At 33.2% G+C, this 18,071-nt stretch overlaps 1 protein-coding gene and 1 pseudogene across 1 annotated transcript; both read right to left on the bottom strand.

The window, feature by feature from the left end:
• Positions 1 to 1,142: 1,142 nt before the first annotated feature.
• Positions 1,143 to 3,298, bottom strand: LOC113752381 (annotated as a pseudogene).
• Positions 3,299 to 7,767: 4,469 nt separating this feature from the next.
• LOC113751189 (shikimate O-hydroxycinnamoyltransferase-like) lies at positions 7,768 to 9,935 on the bottom strand. The gene is made up of 2 exons (XM_027295100.1): positions 9,516 to 9,935; positions 7,768 to 8,837 (listed from the first exon to the last, which is right to left on the bottom strand). Exons 1-2 carry the CDS (start codon positions 9,933 to 9,935, stop codon positions 7,866 to 7,868), a joined length of 1,392 nt encoding a protein of 463 aa, XP_027150901.1. The 3' UTR covers positions 7,768 to 7,865.
• Positions 9,936 to 18,071: the final 8,136 nt, after the last annotated feature.

Raw genomic sequence — 18,071 nt, 5'->3', positions numbered from 1 at the left:
ATGGATGTTCATTAAAAGAAGTTTTTTTTTCTTTTTTCTTTTTGATATTCAATGTTGTGTTTTTAAAAGAAGTTCATTTATCATTTGGATGTTCTCATTGCGCGCCAATACCTAAAATTTTACACTCGAAAGGACCAAAAATGATGCTGTATATATCTCAATCTTGTTTTATAGTAATTGGGATAAAGAACCTATTTTCAACCATTCTTATTAAGTTAAAATATAACCATGTACAATTAATTAAAAAAAACTTGCCTGCATATAATGATCTTCTTCAGTCTGCCAATACAAGCATCCAACCAATAATGGGTGGGAAAAAACTAAAACAAGAGGTTACTCAATTATGCAACCAACCTTCGGATTGGGATGACAAATCCCTCTTATTTCCTTGAGCTCTTGCAGGAAACAGCTAATCAGCCTAATTGTTGTGACAAGGGAAATAATCACAAATAACTTACTTGTTGTGGTTATCAAATCAGCCTAAGCTAGGATTTATTGTTTTTGAAGAGAAAAATAAGAAAAGGAACCAGCGAGAAAGGAACGGCTCCATCCTTGTTTTTATTCCCCACGAGACTAGTTTAATGCCCAACGGACCTCCTCCAAACGTCTGCTTCTTCTCTAAAGGATAAGAGTCCTTTTTCAACTCTAATACTAATATGACCAGATCAAAACATAAGATATTCTTGCTCATGCACCTAAATAACTAATCAAGTATAACCCCTTTAGGAAATTACAAATGTATCAGCAGAGATTTTAAACTGTACCCACTTTACAACTAGTGACATTAGGACTTCACAACAAGTTAAAATGTGGTTACGCCTTCTCAAGTATTGTTCCACTTTACAACTAGTAACATTAGGACTTCACAACAAGTTAAAATGTGGTCACGCCTTCTAAAGTATTGTCTTCTAGAAATTCGACTTTTAATACACTTTTTACCATAAGTTTTTAAAAACAACATCAAAAACCAAATATCAATAGAATCTAACAATTAACACTATATTTTAGCAAAATAAAAGAAAAATTATTCACAAATTATATGCACAATTAGCCATCTAATAATTATGATGTTAGTTATTCCAAAATTGCAACACTATCTGGGATGTAACTCTTTCCAATTAGTCAACAGATCATGAAAGCTTTTAGCCAGAGAGCAAAATACTAGATAATACCGTTTCTGTGCCATCGATTATTATGGAGATGCATACAAGAGGAGTCATGTTTTTGACATAGTTGATAAGTTCTTTCTCATCACTGAAGGCATATCCAATTATAGAACGGCAGAGAAATAAATTTATGCTTGGCAGAACAAATTCTAATACAGATAGTAATAGCACCATACAAAGAGCGGTTCTTGCTGCCTCTGGATTCCCAGCTCCTAGCTCATTTGATACCCGTGCACTACAAAGTACAAAATATGTTCCTTTTAGACAAATCTTACTTGCATGAAGTCATAACACTTCTCTGTTGTATAAAGTAAAAATTAATGCGTTCTTAGTAAACATTACTCAGGGCAAACCTTGCAGCAACGCCAAAAGAGTAAGGTATGTGGTGGTGCAGTGAAGTAATGGTTAAGCTGGAATCAGTAACAATTAGTTCTCAGGTTCTTATCACAGAAGCAAAATGCTGAAAAAAAAAATCTCACCATATCGATAGCACAGAGGTCTCTAGCTTAGGTTTTGGTGACAGGCCAGACAGCAATATGACTAGCTCAAATGCGCACTATTCCAAACTACCATGATCAGGAAGATTTGAAGATATTAAAGAACCGGAGGACAAGAAAGATGTCTGGACAATTAAAGAGGCTTAAGGATTAAAACTTACCAAACCATTACAGTGGAAGGGACAGCAAAACGGAAGAATCCCCCCAGAGTTTGAAGTGCATCCATTGAGAAAGGAACACGAGATGTTTTCACATACAGCACAAGCAAGATGGCGTTTAACCAATTTGATATACCAATTGACAAAGCTGCTCCGGCATTCCCTAGCTTCAACTTGAATACAAGAACCCAACAAAGAGGCAGTTGTAAGGATACAGATGCAACTGTACTTAGCAGCATTGGAAAGATTAAACTCTTGAGTCTGGAGGAAGCGAACAAGCGAATGGAGAATAGGTATGAGCCAGATCAAGTATTTGCCAGCCTTAGTTGCAATTGCAGGATCTTGGCCAGTGAGAATTAACAACTTGTCTGTGAAGATCCACAGAAGGGATATTGGTATACAAACTATAAAAAGACATATGATGGCCCCATAGGTATAGGTTCCATGTCCCTGGTATTGTTCTGCTCCGAAAGCCTGACCGCACAAGGTCTCTAGTGCACCTGACATCCCAAACTGCATGGTAGTTAATTTGTTTCATTTCTTAATAAACATATTTACATGAGCACATATCCAGCATTATCCCAATTTATAATGGAATTAAGCTTTGTAATCTGTTAGACAGTTGCCTGGAGTTAGTCGACAAAATTGAATCACTGCGTCAGTCAACATATTGAGAAAGGAGCCAAATTTACAATTCGCTCGACTAAGAGCAGTGCAATTTTTCATAATAATTATTATTACTCTGAAGACAATACTGCCAGAATAATCATGAAATAAGCCATTTTTCTCCTTAAGCAGTCAAGATTACCTGGAATCAGTTGAGATGGGAGGAATGCTTATTAATTTTTACCTCTCAACAAGTATCTTTGCACCATAATACTTTACCCATGTTCAACAATAATTTCAGAATGACCAATACTACTTTTGTCTTATTAATTAGACCTTCTGTTATAGGCCACAATCCACATAGACTATCTGTATAAATTGGGAGCTCCACGAATGGAATTCACGTGAGGCTCACTTTGCTGTGAGAGGCGATTCATAGACCATGTCTCTATCAAAAATTTCTGTGGTACAGGAACCGTTGATTTGTTACAAAACATTGTATGTTTGAAAGCGTATATTACAGACAAAGATGTCACTAATTATATGTGATTGGATAATCAAATAATAATAATATTGGAACCATTTTTCATGTGGAATTCTTGTGGTAGCTTGTGAAAGAGCTTACCAGAACACTGAAGCCAGTAACATTGGAAAAAGACGTGGCAATGGAGGCACCGGAAAGTTGGAGCTGGCCAAGGTGGCCTAACATGAAGATTGGTGAAACTCTCAAGAGATATTGTCCCACTGTTGCTACCATCATCGGAAGTGCTATGCTGTTGACCCTTTCCAACTCTTCTACACAAGTCTTGCGAGCTACCACCCTTCTTGATCTTGTCTCCACACCATTTTCTGGCAGCAATGCCTCTTCCATTGCTCTCTCTTTGCCTAGTATTTGCCTGATTGTCTTGAGATTTTCTACCCAAAAAAATAATAAATATATAATAATAAAAGAAAAAGTTTGGCTGAGCTAGCAGAGAATATGGATAATGAGAACCAGAACGCCGCTTAAAATTATTGTCTAGAATATATGAGAATTGAAATGAAGCTTGGCAGAAGCTTTACTAGCAGGCTTAGTATAAAGGTAATGAATGAAATCTTGTTCCTTGTTCTTTTAGGTTCTTTAGTTATTTTTCTTTTCCTTGCTGGGAAAAATGTTTAATGCACCTTCATGTTGGAGACTATGCCTGAGAATTAAAAGTACCAATTTAAAAAGTTTTCCGGGCCTGAATTTGTTCATCTTAGTTGTTCTAATCATTATCCATACCCTCATCACAATGATTAATGACAGTATAAAGAAAAGAAAAAAATAATGCTTGTATGCCTGGTAATATCTATCTGTCCTTAGGATCTTTCTAAGTGTATGGTGAATTTTTGCAAAAGAATATGATATTATAGCTTAGAAAGGAAAATAAGTAAGGAGTCAGCTCATGCTTTACTCATTAGTATTAATATCAGGGTAATCTATGCTCGAGAATCTTCAATATAAGAAATATATTATGAATTTTTCCAACAGATGTCAGTAGCACTCATTAATACATATAAAATTCACTTAACTACTATGTGTATATGTATTACAATTATTACTCTCTTTGTATTTATGTATTTTCCCTATTTAATCTACCCACTCTCCTTATATTTATTTACTTTTTCTAATTAATTTTATATTTTAAAAATATGACACCTGAAATATATTTTAACAATGGCACCTATTAGGCTAGTGATGTTTTTAGAGCAATAATGTTCTTGTCAGAGTAAATGTTCCTCAAATGCCAAGATTATCCTCAATTAATGAACTCCGTATATTTTTCTTGAATTTTTTTATATCCATTAAACACTAATTATTCCTTTTCTTCTCTCTCTTATTAAAGTTTTTATTCACATTCTTCTCTCTCTCTCTCTCTCTCTCTCTCTCACACACACACACACATACACACATTATTCATCAATTATTTTTATGATTTACTAAATTGGTTTTAGCTTTAATAATTTCTCATTTATTAATTTTAAATGCTCTTATATTTTTCTTATTTTTAAAATTTTACTCAAAGGGTTCTTTTTTCAAACACAATGTAATTTAATTCAAAGTAAATAATATTTTAAAATAAAAATAATCTCAAAAAACAGCCTTACATTTTACCTTCAATATTCATGGGATATATAATGTAATATAATTCAAACTTATTTTCATCTAATTATTAGAGAATATGAATAATTGATAGAAACCAAGTCTTACATTATAAATATGAATACTTGATAAAAGATAAAGTCAAGATTTACATGACAAGTATAAAAGAGAAAAAGATGGTAAAGTTTTAATAGTATTAGTTGTTTAGAGGCAATGATAAACAAGTAGAATTCAAAGGAAAAATGTATGTTGCATGTCAAAAAAATTTTAGTGCTAAAGTATTGAGTTACAATGACATGACAATAATTGAAAGAGAGAAGAATTGGGTCGAATTTAGGCTTGTTTCTCCTTACATTTGGCATCCTTACCATCTTCTAGCATTACTCTACACATTTGAGGTAACGATTCTTCACTTTCTTTGATATTTTCCAATTTCCAGTTTTCCATTTTCATAGTTATTTATATATTTTGGGAAATGCACATTTTATGGTGTAAGAAGGAATCGTTTTAGGGCACAAGATTTCCTCTAAGGGAATTGAGGTGGATAAGGCAAAAATTGAAGTCATCGAACGAATACCTCCTCCAAACAATGTCAAGGGGATAAGAAGCTTTCTAGGACACGCAGGCTTTTATAGGCGCTGTATTAAGGATTTTTCTAAAATAGCAAAGCCATTGTGTGATTTATTATGTAAAGATACCCCTTTTCAATAATAATCACTTTAATCTGAAATTTGTTGGCTTCAAATGATGCTTATTTGCAAAAAAAAAAATGAATGAATAAATAAAAGTTTTAGAATTGAATATAAAAGGAAGAGCACATAGAACCAAAAAGGTACAATGTTATTTAAATATAAAATAATAGATGTTTTAGTGTGTGAGTGATAAAGAGAGAAATGAGAATAATAATAAGAAGAGTGAGAAACCCTATCAGAAAATATTTAATTAGAGAGAGAAAATAGGAGTAATTAATGCATAATAAATCCTTGAAAAATCAATGAACACATATAAAGTTGATTGATTGAGGGTAATTTTGATATTTAAGTAAAATGCGCTCTGACAAGAAGATAATTGCTCTGGCAATTTCGCTTGGCATTTGTTAGACAGATACATTATATAGTAGAACTTCACATTAAAGATTTTTTTGTGGTATCTAATCGATTTGATAGAATGCCTATTCGCCAAAGTCATCACTAAGAAAATGGTGTGTCTCATTTGATTTTTTCTATTTGATACCTTAAGGAACCATATTAAACTTTTAAAATTATCAGTAGTATTTTGTAACCAGTAGTATTAAAATCTTATTATTTTGTAAAATTATTTTGTAACCAGTAGTATTAAAATTATCAGTAGTTTAATATGGTTCCATCCATATATTTTGTAACCAGTAGTATTCTACAAGATTTTTTCTATTAGACTGTAAGGTTGACTTAGGAATAAGATTTTAATGAAGGAATACGATTTTATGGAATTTAAAAAAGGGAACGAGTAAAGTAATATTGTAGGTCCCATCATCGTAAAAAAAATAGAATAAGTACAATATATGGAAAAACCATTAGTACCAGAAATCTCTCACAGGACAAATTTAGAAAGTTCTTTTGTCTAGGATGTAATAACCAATTAAGCTTAATCTTGCGTCCCCGTCTTGTGGTTCATATGGCTTTTATGTAATGCTAGCACATAATATTCTATTTGAGGAATAAATTTAAATATGAAGATATACTTAATTATACGTAACCTCTAATCTTTAGAGAGGAGTAACGACAGTCCAAATTCCGAAAAAGGTTAGTGCTCCATAAATTTGTCTAAATGGATCATGTTTTGTCCAAAGCATTTACTCCTCCAATAAATAAAGATGAAACTCTGGTTTTGTCTACTCTCAAGATTGCTAATTCTATGGTGAATTTTGGGTTGGTGCCAAAGAAGAGCAGTGTTTGGGATTTGTGTTTGAGTTTTGAACTTTTGAAACTTTGAAAACTTTTGCTCCCACTCTCCTACACCGAGGAGGGATTCTCTAAAAGTTAGAGAGAGAGGCTCTCAATGAGAGAGATAGCCAATAGAGTCATTTCTCTTCCATAATGTCTGTAGTTTATATATACAAATAATCAAAGTGGAGTCCACAGTCCACAACCAATTGAGCAGGAGTCCTCCCTATAAAGGAAAAGTGGACCACCAGCAAAACCTTCCCATGTACAATGTACAGCGCACAAAGCCAGATCAATGCACTTGAACGTACAACAGCCTGAAGCAGCCGGATGCACTCGAAATTCCAGCAACAGTAGAAGCGCCATAAAGGATATCACACCCTAAACCTGGTTGTCCAACTGCAGTTTAGCTACCTTGATAGAGGACATACTTAACATGCAGAAGCTGTTTCGCATGTGCTTGTTTAGCTCTGTTAGGGAGGATAGAATAGAAAGAAGTAAAAGTTTAAGTTATCATGCCTTTGGCATTATTGTGGATGAGGAATGGATTGTTCCTCAGTGCTATTGAGCACTGTTTGTACAGAACTATCGGGCCTTTGCTCGTACTTGTATTTTTCTCAGCACTTGGAATGAAATGACTCTAACGTTTCGGAAAAAAAAAAAAAAAAAAAAACCTGGTTGTCCAAGGTGCAACTCGAGTCTCAGCATCCAAATCCAATTATTTTGACACTGTCCTAGTTAGTCCAAAATAGATATATCAAATTGGATTTGAATGCTTAGACTCTTACTTATAACTTAGTCCCACATCTCTTAAATTTCTGATGTAGGATTGAGTATCTCAATTTGTAGAAAGAATATACCCATACAAAGAGCTTAACAATTAGTTGGAAGCAACATAGCATTCCTTCCATTCCAATTTGTTTGTCGCTTTTCGAGAATCTATTTTTTAAAATTACTCCTCTGATTGTGATGTTAGTGTTTTCCATTCCAAAAAAATTTTGAATTTGAATTCAACAAGCAGCTAATTAAAAAAAAAAAAAGAGCAATATTGGAAAGAGAAATAGAAGATGGATTTGACTTTCTTACCCTCAAAATAAAAAATTTGAATTTGACTTGCATTTAATTAAAGAAAGAGCAATATTGGGAAGAGAGATAAAAGATAACTTTAACTTTGTTAATATAACTAATATTTTGGAACATTCTAAAATGAAAATTATTACACTTTTAATAGGACAAGAGTAACTTCATGAAGAGAATCGACAACACGAATTCAAACGGGTTCAAGATAGAATCCTGTGCAGGAATACAAGGTACATACATCAAAAAGCACTCAGTTATTTATTTTTTTAATTCAATAAAAAAACTCGAAGTGATTACGCCCCTTTTGTAACTCACATCAGGTTAAGATATGTGGAAGTCAAGGGCTTGAAAATATGGGGAGCTTCACTTTCAATGAAATGCAATTGGTCCTTCAGCATATGGATGTACACAATCCAATCTCCATTACCAATTGGACTTGGCATTGGCACAACGTAACCTGCTTGGGCACCCCATGGGAAATAATACGACAAAATGGCCGGGACGCCCCATGCGAAATCCATTTCCGTTACCGGAAATCGCAGCCCTGATGAAATGACAACGGCCGGCCCTTCCTCTGTAACCCTGGTGGCATACATTCTCGCTAATGCTGGCTCAGGGCGATGTGCCTCAACCCAATCTATGACCCCAAGAAAATGTTCCTTGTTAGTTGCGCCATTGATGAAATCATGAACTTCATCTGCTATCCAACTCAATGGCTTCTTCTTAAGCTCTTCAATTTTCTTTTCGCCAAATGGGATTGAAAGCACGTTACCATAATATGCTTCCATCAATTCAGCTTTAGTTTCATCTCCATTTGCCAATCTAGACCTCCCGTCAACGATGATACCGATCCTACAGATTTTCTCGTGGCTTTTATCCACACTTGAGGCAAGTATCTTCCACAAGTAGGCACTAAAGGATTCAAGCTTGGTCCTCTTACCTCCAATGCCAGTGTTTTTAGGATTGTTGGCTAGGGACTGGAGTTCACTTATTTGTTTGGCCTCCACATAGTATACACGGCTTATGTCCCCTTGATCATCATGATAATTGGCTTCAAGTTGTAGCTTTGAGATGGGCAGATACACTTTTTCAATAGATGAATCATAGTGGCCAGGATGCCGCGGGAGCAGCAATGATCGTTGAAATGATGGAATCCGAGAAAGAGGTTTGGCTTGAGCATGCTCTATCCATGACAGAACAAGCATTTGGGAAGAGTAGGCATCGGTCAGTCGATGATCAACCGTGTATGCCACCACAAGTCCTCCACATTTGAGTCCAGTAACCTGCGTTATTAGCTTCCATGGCTATTAGTTGAACAATGTCAAGTTCACGTATCCCAGTTTAGATTCACTAGTAATATAGATCTGCATAAGATAACCTGACCGGCTCATAATGTCTGCATTTGTAATACTATCCAAGATTTCAAGTTTTCAGAATTATTGAGAATTTTTTTTCGTTTTGCTAGGGAATTACAACTCCATTTAATTATAGAGAACTCTTCAGTAGATCTGATAAACGCATGTTGATATACGAGATTGGATCCACCTAAATAGTAGTTCTATCTAGGGTATAAATAATAACTCTTTATCTCCGAAAATTTTGCTTCCCTTCCTCCTGGATTGTACAATTTTTTAGTACTAACTACTGAGTAGTACAACTTTGTTGTATATGGCAATTTGGATACAAGTCCTTTAACTTGAAAGCGATTGTACCATACATAGTTTGAAAACGCAAGGGGTAGAATTATCACTCATTCATGACGATGACTATGTAGTACTACTTGTCGACAACCTAAGAACATATTTGAGCATTTCTGTTGAGTTTTTAAGATATTGGCTTGGACGAACGATTTTTAGGATTGTATCCCTCCACCCGAAATCAAGATAATAAAACGTATAAAAATAAGTAACAGCTCAAAATAAAAAACGGCTTAATTAGCAATGGTTTTCCAATAGATTCACCTGGACAGCCATCATGCCTCGAGTCCATGCTGGGACGAGCTTACCACCTATGCTCTCGTCAGGGTTATGGAAGTTGAGGTCTTTAAGCTGGACATCAGCAAATGCTTCAATGAAGTCCACGCCACGGTTGTTGCACAGAACCTCAGGTTCTCCGGCTTCGTTTTGCACCATTTCTCCAGCAAGTGGATAGTAATGCACTAATGTTTGAGCCAAGGCTGTCTTGAGAATTCCAACCATGCAGTCAAATGTAAACTTTTCATCTAAGGGCTTCTTGTAGAAAAAGATTGAGCTTGGGTTGACGGGAGGCAAGAGCAAGTCAAGGTTGGACTGCGGCAGTCTATACTCTTGCATTGGCATCGCTGGTGGCACCACCTCATTCTTCCTTATGGTCACTTCAAACTCCCCTTTGATCACACCCATCATTTTGTTTTCTGGTCTTCTCTTCTTAAAAAAGGGTTTTCAGTAAAGGATAGATAGCAGCGAATGACCCATGCCCTGAATGTGTTTGTATATATAGGTATATACTTGTAAGACTTTCACCCAAAATAAAGAGGCTTCTAGGATTTTTTTGTGGTTCTATAATTTTAGGACACCCTCACAAGCATAGACACTACTTTTTTGATTAGTAGTTATCCAAGTTGGGGTGGGACAAGCCACAAAAAATATCGGGGGAACCTCCAATTGAAATAAATTTCAGACTTCCTAATCACTCTCTATACCTAACCATTTTGCTCAGCGCAATACCCAAAAAGTTAAAAGGTGCAATGCATGTTGTCTTCATTTAATTACTGCGTTGTTTGGTCAAACGTGCCAACATCTCCCTGACATTGGAAGAGCCTGATTTTGAGAAGCATGACTTCTATAAGCAAATCTAAAATTATGGTGTTAAGTTCAAAAGATATAGTCAGGTGTTAGGAATTATTGGATTATTCATTTTTTTCCTTGAGTTTTGGGATCAAATCTTAACCTATCGATACTTTATTTCTTTTCATTTTAGAAAGAATATTGGAGAATGCTGAGGTTTCTTTGTCGGAATGCCTTCAATTGCTACATGGGAGGTTCAAGGTAGTCCTTCATGCTTTCCACTTTGGTTGTTGTTAAACTTTCAGATATTGTTGGATATATATTCAGTTAGTAGTTTTACAATCCTCAAGTAGAGCTAATATGTTTACTTTATTATTTAAATGCAGATTGCAAATAAATCATCTCAAAGGGTTAATAAATTAAAGCAAGGAATACATCACCTTATTCAAATCGTTACCTTAAAAAATTAATGTTTTTACACATGGTTCATGTACAAACGTATGTGAATTTGTGTACACTAACATTGTAGTTGATACACTTGGTTTGTCTGGATAGTTTATTATTTGCCAAATTTATTTACTTGTATCATAAATACATTTTCAACCATTTTTTTATCTCACATATATCAAATCCAAAAAGTGTTATAGTATTTGTTTCGAAATATTATCCCAAATAGTCTCCTATCCAAGCATATCCAAATTATTTCTTACTTGATATTTTAGTTAGTTGTGAATTTCTTTTGATGGAGAAATTTTTTTAAGTTGTAACAGTTACAGATATCAATATGATTAATTTGATTGTTAATTTTTTAATTTTTTCAAATTTTGCCAATTTTTTAGTGGCCTTTGAAAGTGCCATGGAAAATGATGATACTTAAAATGATAGGAGAGCTCAAATTAATGACATTTGCAAGTTCCATTAAAAAATGATTTAGTGGCACCTTCTCATGACATGGATTCGTGGTACAATGGCATGCTAAAATGTCACTCTAATAATTGTTTTGTAGATTTTTTAAGTGTTAGTATACTATCGTGGCACCAGTATTAACGGCTATAATATGTTCTATTAAAAAAAATAATATGCATATAATGCTAGTAGTTTTTACTTTTTTCCTTATAGAAGTTTTAATGTACTACCAAAAATTTTTGGATTTTCTTCAAAACAAAGTTGTTACGTTTTTTCATGAACATATTTTTTAATTATTATTTTACCTCAAATACATCAAATCCCTATAACATATTTTCCTACGAAAACTCTAGAAAATAACAATCAAAACGGGTTCCAAGGTTTACTATATTAAAATTTGACCCCACTTACCTTGGGATCTTGGCTCCGCCGCTGCTTTTGAGTGTCATTAATTGATAATTTTCTTGTAGTTGTAGTGCTTATATCCAATGTTTTGAAAACCGGGCTGGACCAGTCCGGTTCGACCAGTTGAACCGCGAATCGGCCATGGCATTGGTCCGATTCAATGTCATAGTTGACTCTGTTAGAAAATCGGTCGAACCGGATTGAACCGGTTTAAGTTTTGCAAAATGCAGCTATTAAGATTCGAACTCAAGACCTTTGTAATAGAAAACCAATGTATTAACCGTTACACCATCAAATCTTATTAGTTTTTTTTGATAACTTATTTATATAAAGCAAATACTCATATTTCTTTTTTCCATTTTTCTTACAAAATCTCATCCTCTCATGGCTCTTTCTTTTTAATTTTCAACTCTCTCTCTCTCTCTCTATTCTCTTTTCTTTTGTCACTCCCTTTTTAATCAAACCTCTTTATTTTTAATTTATTGATATTTTCTTCCATCTTTTAATTTTGTTTTCGTCCATTAAATTTAAAAAAGTTAAAAAAGAATTATTTTTTTAAACCCAAAGTATTTAATGCCACAACCACTCACTTTTATCTCATTTTTTGTTTCTTATCGAGTTTACATTTCTATTTTCGATTCTCTTGACTTCCTTCAAATTCCAAACTTTCTTTTTTAAATTGCAATCTTTAAATCCCAAAACGTAAATTAAAATTTAAGTTCACAATATCTAAATTCTCATAGACGTGAATTTTGTATAATTTCAAAATATTGTGATATTTTTGGGTTGGATTTAGATATAATTGAAATTGAGACGAAATTTATTTGTTTTAACTTATAATTTAAAAAATTTATTTTTAAAAATCCAAGTTATTAAAAAATAGTAAACTTTTCATCATATAAAGTATTAAATTAGTCCATTACATGTCTTATTTTGTACATATATATATTTATATAAATTATTTTTTAAAAAATTCATTGAACCGAGGTTGAACCGGTTCGACCGGTTGAACCTCGACCCTTTCACTTCACCGGTTCAATTAACGGTCTGATTTTTAAAACATTGCTTATATCTGCAAACTAGAGGTGTCAAAATGGGTGACTTTGGTGGGTTTGGGTTGGGTAAAATGGGTAATGAGTATAAGTGAGTCAACCCATTTATACCCATTTAATTAGATGGGTATAAATGGGTAAGTCAAAAAATGAATTGGGTAACCCAATTACCCATTTATAGCCCATTTATTTTAATTTTTTGTAAACTCATTTAAATTTATTTTTGTAAACTAAGTTATCAATTTATACCGCTCTTTGTACCCATTATTAATTTTAAATATTTACTTATAATGTTCAATAAGCCTAATTACCAATTTTTTTTTCATTTATACTCTATGTTGCAAAATTACATATTATTTAATAATTGAATAATAAGAATAAAAAATATTTGAACTAAGTACTATAAAAGTTAATATAAAAACTTAATCCAAAAATTTTGAACCCCTAGCGTTTTTTTCATATATAAATTTAAAATTTCATTTTAGAAAGATAAGAAAAGAGGCTAAAACTTATCATAAATTGGTAATGCTAAAAAATGAGCAAGTTAACAAACTAAGAGAAAATAAAATAATAAAATAAAATCAACAAATAATAATAATAATAAAACAAAAGTAGTTAGCATCATGACAAACTGAAAAATTTGAAAAAAAAAAAATGGGTGCGGGAAGAGAATTCTAAATGGGTTAATTGGGTTTGATGAGTTATCCAATAATACCCATTTATTAAATGGGTATTATTGGGTAACCCATTTATATCCATCTACAAAAATTTAAGATACTCATACCTATCTATTCATGGACGGGTATGGGTAAATGTAGTTAAGTGGGTTGGTTTGCCACCTATACTGCAAACCAACCGTAGGAAAACAGAACCGCTATGATCTTCCCCTTGAAGCAAGCAATATTTATTACGGTTTTAGCAATCAATCTTATCATAAAACCAATCCTTTTTTTCTTTTTATTGGGTTTCCATAAAAAAAAAAAAGGAAAAGGAAAAGCCTTACAACGATGGGAAAAGCCTTAAAACTGTAGGTTTAGGGTCACTGCTTAATTATACCTTTACGTTTAATTTACGTGAAAGTTGAGTGGTAGATCAAACGTGCAATCCAAAATAATGGACCAAAAAAGAAAGGGAGAGGAATAAGCTAATAATAAATAATAGTTAGTACAAATATCTTGTCTCAGTAATTTACATCCAGGACTGCAATTAAGGACACGGTGGTTTGGATTTTCTTCAAAAGAAATTTTTATATTTTTCATAAACATATTTTTTAATTACTATTTTACATCAAATATATCAAATCCCTATAACATATTTTTCTACAAAAATTTTAGAAAATAGCAATTAAAACGGGTTCCAAGGTTTACTGTATTAAAATTTGACTCCACTTACCATGGGATCTTGGCTCCGCCCCTGCATTTGAATGTCATTAATTGATAGTTTTCTTGTAGTTGTAGCGCTTATATCTGCAAACCAATCGTAGGAAAACAGAATCGCTATGATCTCCCCCTTGAAGCAAGTAATATTTATTACGGTTTTAGCAACCAATCTTATCATAAAACCAGTCCTTTTTTCTTTCTATTGGGTTTTCATTAAAAAAAAAAAAGAGGAAAAAGAAAAGCCTTACAATTGTAGGTTTAGGGTCACTGCTTAATTATTACACCTTTACGTTTAATTTACGTGAAAGTTGAGTGGTAGATCAAACGTGCAATCCAAAACAATGGATCAAAAAGGAAAGGGGGAGGAATAAGCTACTGATAATAAGGACACGGTGGTGTTCATAGTAGGGCCGCGAGGTTATTTGCTTGATATTGCAAAAGTGTGCTATGTTGTCTGCGTCCCAATTTAATGGTGGTGATTGAATTTTAGAGGCCTGTCATACGCCATCTTCGCCAATTGGGCAGCCATGCTGCTGTTGCTTGGATCTTAGGAGCCTGGAAGGATGAATATGGCCCAGTCATTTTGCATCAGGGTGGGAATGAACCCAAACCCTGGTGGTAAGCAGTTGGAAAGCTGCCAAAGAATGCTTCACAACCAACAACAAAGTCTATGCTTACTCCCTTGGATATATCTTGGCCATAACAAGGCAGCTTTTGGTTTTGCACCTTACGGCCCCCTTTGGCGCCAGATAAGAAAGCTGGTTGTGCTCTCGGACATGTCCGATCGAGTCTCTGAAATATGTAGGAACCGGCATCAAAGAACTATTCTCAGTTATGAACGTGGATAATACACCAGCAAAAGTGGTGATTGGTGATTGGTTTGATTGTTGGATTAGTTCGTCATAAAACATGTATATGTACAATAAGTGATGGAGCCAGGATTTTTTTTTAGGGGGGCCAAAATTTTCTTAATATGCTATGTTTAAAATAATTTCCATCCATTTAAATATATGACATCTAAAAAAATCAAATAATGACTTTAATTATAAATATATATATATATAAATTCTCATAATAAAAACTAAAATTGTAAAAATTTTTGTGACTGTGTACAATTGTGACTTAAATGTACAAATAAGTCTTGAAGAATGTACAAACGAAGACATGTAAATAGTGTCAAAATGGACTCGGAAACAATGAATCCGTGGACAGATCTGGCATGAACATTCAGAAACTATTCAATTTTGTTGGGCACCTTTTAGTTACTAATCCGTAGATCTGTGCATCGATGATACTAATCTTTCTTCTACTATATCTTTCAGAGAAGTACGTCACATATGCAACTGGTAAAGAGTAGAGCAGAGGTGGCATGATAGAATCTGATAATATGTGGTCTATGTTAATGAATCAAACACAAGCACCCAACGAACAAAGCTAAGTCTAGCGAAATGTGAAGCTGTAAAACATAGAGACAACAAGAGCTAATGATTTTCAGGTTCCCTAACCTAAAGAGAACAAATATAGGAGCATTAATCTCACTTATTACTAGTATTCTTTTAGTGCGATTTTGCAAAACAATCCTTATTCCAAAAGCTCTTCGATAATATATTTTTTCGAAGAAGCAACTCTTGGTATCTTTAGAGGAAATCTTAAATATCAAAAGCTAATTTTTAATATATATCCAAAAATTTATTATAATATACAAGATAAAAATTTTGATAAACTTGCCGATTGGTTGCAGTTTTCTCATTCATCGACTCGTTGATAGATAATTATTGCTTCTAATTGTCGGATCATGATCATTTTGGTAATTCAAAAATAGTACTATCAGACAATAAAGGAAAAAATTGTGAAATTTTTAAGTATAAGTCTAGCATAATATATGGTTTTCTTGATCTTGCAGTATCAGTTCCATCATTGAATGAACCCATAATGTTGGGATCCAAATTTGATACTTCTACCATTATATTACTACTTATATTGTCCATCTCGCGATTAATCAAGGTATGACTCGCTACCCAATCAAAATTTCATTTACTTGTAATTCGTCCATGTTGGCTTGAAAACTCCTCAATCTGTAGCATTATACATTAAAACTCTTCAATATACATGTATTCATTTGTTTGTTACAAGTTACTTGTGTATGCAAAAAGTGATGCGTTTTTTTTTTGGGGGGCACTAAAAATTCATCTTTTTGTGCTATAATAAGGGTCTTAAGTCTTGGACTAATTCTAGTTTGCGCCCCCTGAATTTTTATTTTGGACATACACGGTGAAGTTACCAATTAAGTGCTGCACCAGTACACCTCTAATTATTATTTTTGAAACATTGCACTTAAAGTTATTAGCACATTCCAAGTTATTATAATCTTGTGCACTATCAAATTCTTATGATGAAAAACTTTCATACTAAAGTACATAAATTATTGTATTTTCATTCGCAATATGAATGGCCGGCGTGATTTGGAAAAATTATGAATTTTAGAGAGTGTAAAGTGTCTAAAATGTAAAGAACTTGTGTAAACATAAAGGATGTAAAGTGTAATTAGTCCCTTTTTTTTAAAAAAAAAATGGTAGTAACAATTTGGCAGTCAGTTTGACTGTATAACAAGCAGAGAGTATCGTCAAAGGTTAGCAATTCCCTTTTTTTTTTTTTTAAGCAATTCCAATTCCTATTCTTCCACCCAAAAAGCTTCCAAGAAAACTGCCCAAGTTACACTTTCATTCTTTATTTAAGATGTTTGTGCATGTCACAGTCAATGGCAACACCAACATCTGATCAAGCACACATACAATCTAAATTGGAAGGTTCTCATGGATGGTTCTTGGACCCTTTTGAGGAAAGAGCTCAGGAATTTTAGATTTTCAGAAAGTGCTCTTCCTTTCTAAGATCAATGTACCTGTAAGAGTTCCAGGTCCTCTAATGCAAAAAGCCGTCAACTGGGAACTTGTGATAATCTATAGTAGTTCCATCACTTCCAACTCCAAGAAGATCAAAGGGCATATGCTAAGTCCAAGAAGATCACACCTCAATTTGTAGCATTATTCTCAACTTACAAATCCAATAGCACTTTTAAATCTTAAACAATGACTATGGCTGAAACTCGATTACGCATGCAAAATAGCTATTGCATGTGTATGCAGAAATTTGATATGTCTACGTGCTTGCAAATTGTAACAATTAATTCAAATGTGTTAACTTGTCTTCTGTTTTTTTCCTTTTTTTTTTTTCTATTTTGGGCACATATATAATACATGTCTGTTTTGTCAAAAATGGAACTGATCCTTTGTGGGAGCAGTAAACTGAGAATTCAATTTGTGTCAATTACGACCCTTTCTGAGTTATGGAATGGCAAAAAATTTTGCCTGACCTTTTGAATTGTTTGTCGATTTTAAGTATTGCATATCTAATTAATAATTATGATTACTCAGGGAATAAGAAATGACCCGAGATTTCATTTGCTATAGATGGCAAGTGGAGTTGAGCTCATAAAACTAATTATGCTTAAATGACTTCCCTAATAGTTTTTGTATTTTAAAAAATAAAACATTAGATTTAATCATTTTATCCTATATTATGAACTTAATAAAGAGATAAATATATTTAAAATTTTTCAAATTATATAATATCCAATACACTAATTACTTATTGAACTATGTATCTAAACAATATATTTAAAAATACTTAAACATTTAACAAGTACTTTTATTTAAATCTCTATTGGAGAAATACTTTTCAATAAGTTTTCGTAATCTGAAACAGCCTTATCAGTGCAGAAATTTTTCGATCGGAATAATATCTCTCCATATGTTCAAACTACCGTTATACATTGGACTTTCAACTCATTTTCTAAAGGTTTTGTAGCCTATAAATATTGAAGTTTTTTGGAGAATTTCATATGTACTTCTCTCAATAAGAGATCATTCTAAATATTATTTTCCTCATACTCTTTTCTTTCTCCCTCATTCTATTTTCTTTGGGCAAAGAAAGATATTGGGAAGCTTCTACTT

The sequence above is a fragment of the Coffea eugenioides genome, chromosome 11 (genome assembly GCF_003713205.1).
Source record: "Coffea eugenioides isolate CCC68of chromosome 11, Ceug_1.0, whole genome shotgun sequence".
Taxonomy (NCBI): Eukaryota; Viridiplantae; Streptophyta; class Magnoliopsida; order Gentianales; family Rubiaceae; genus Coffea; species Coffea eugenioides.
This window is presented reverse-complemented; position numbering and strand designations above follow the sequence as displayed.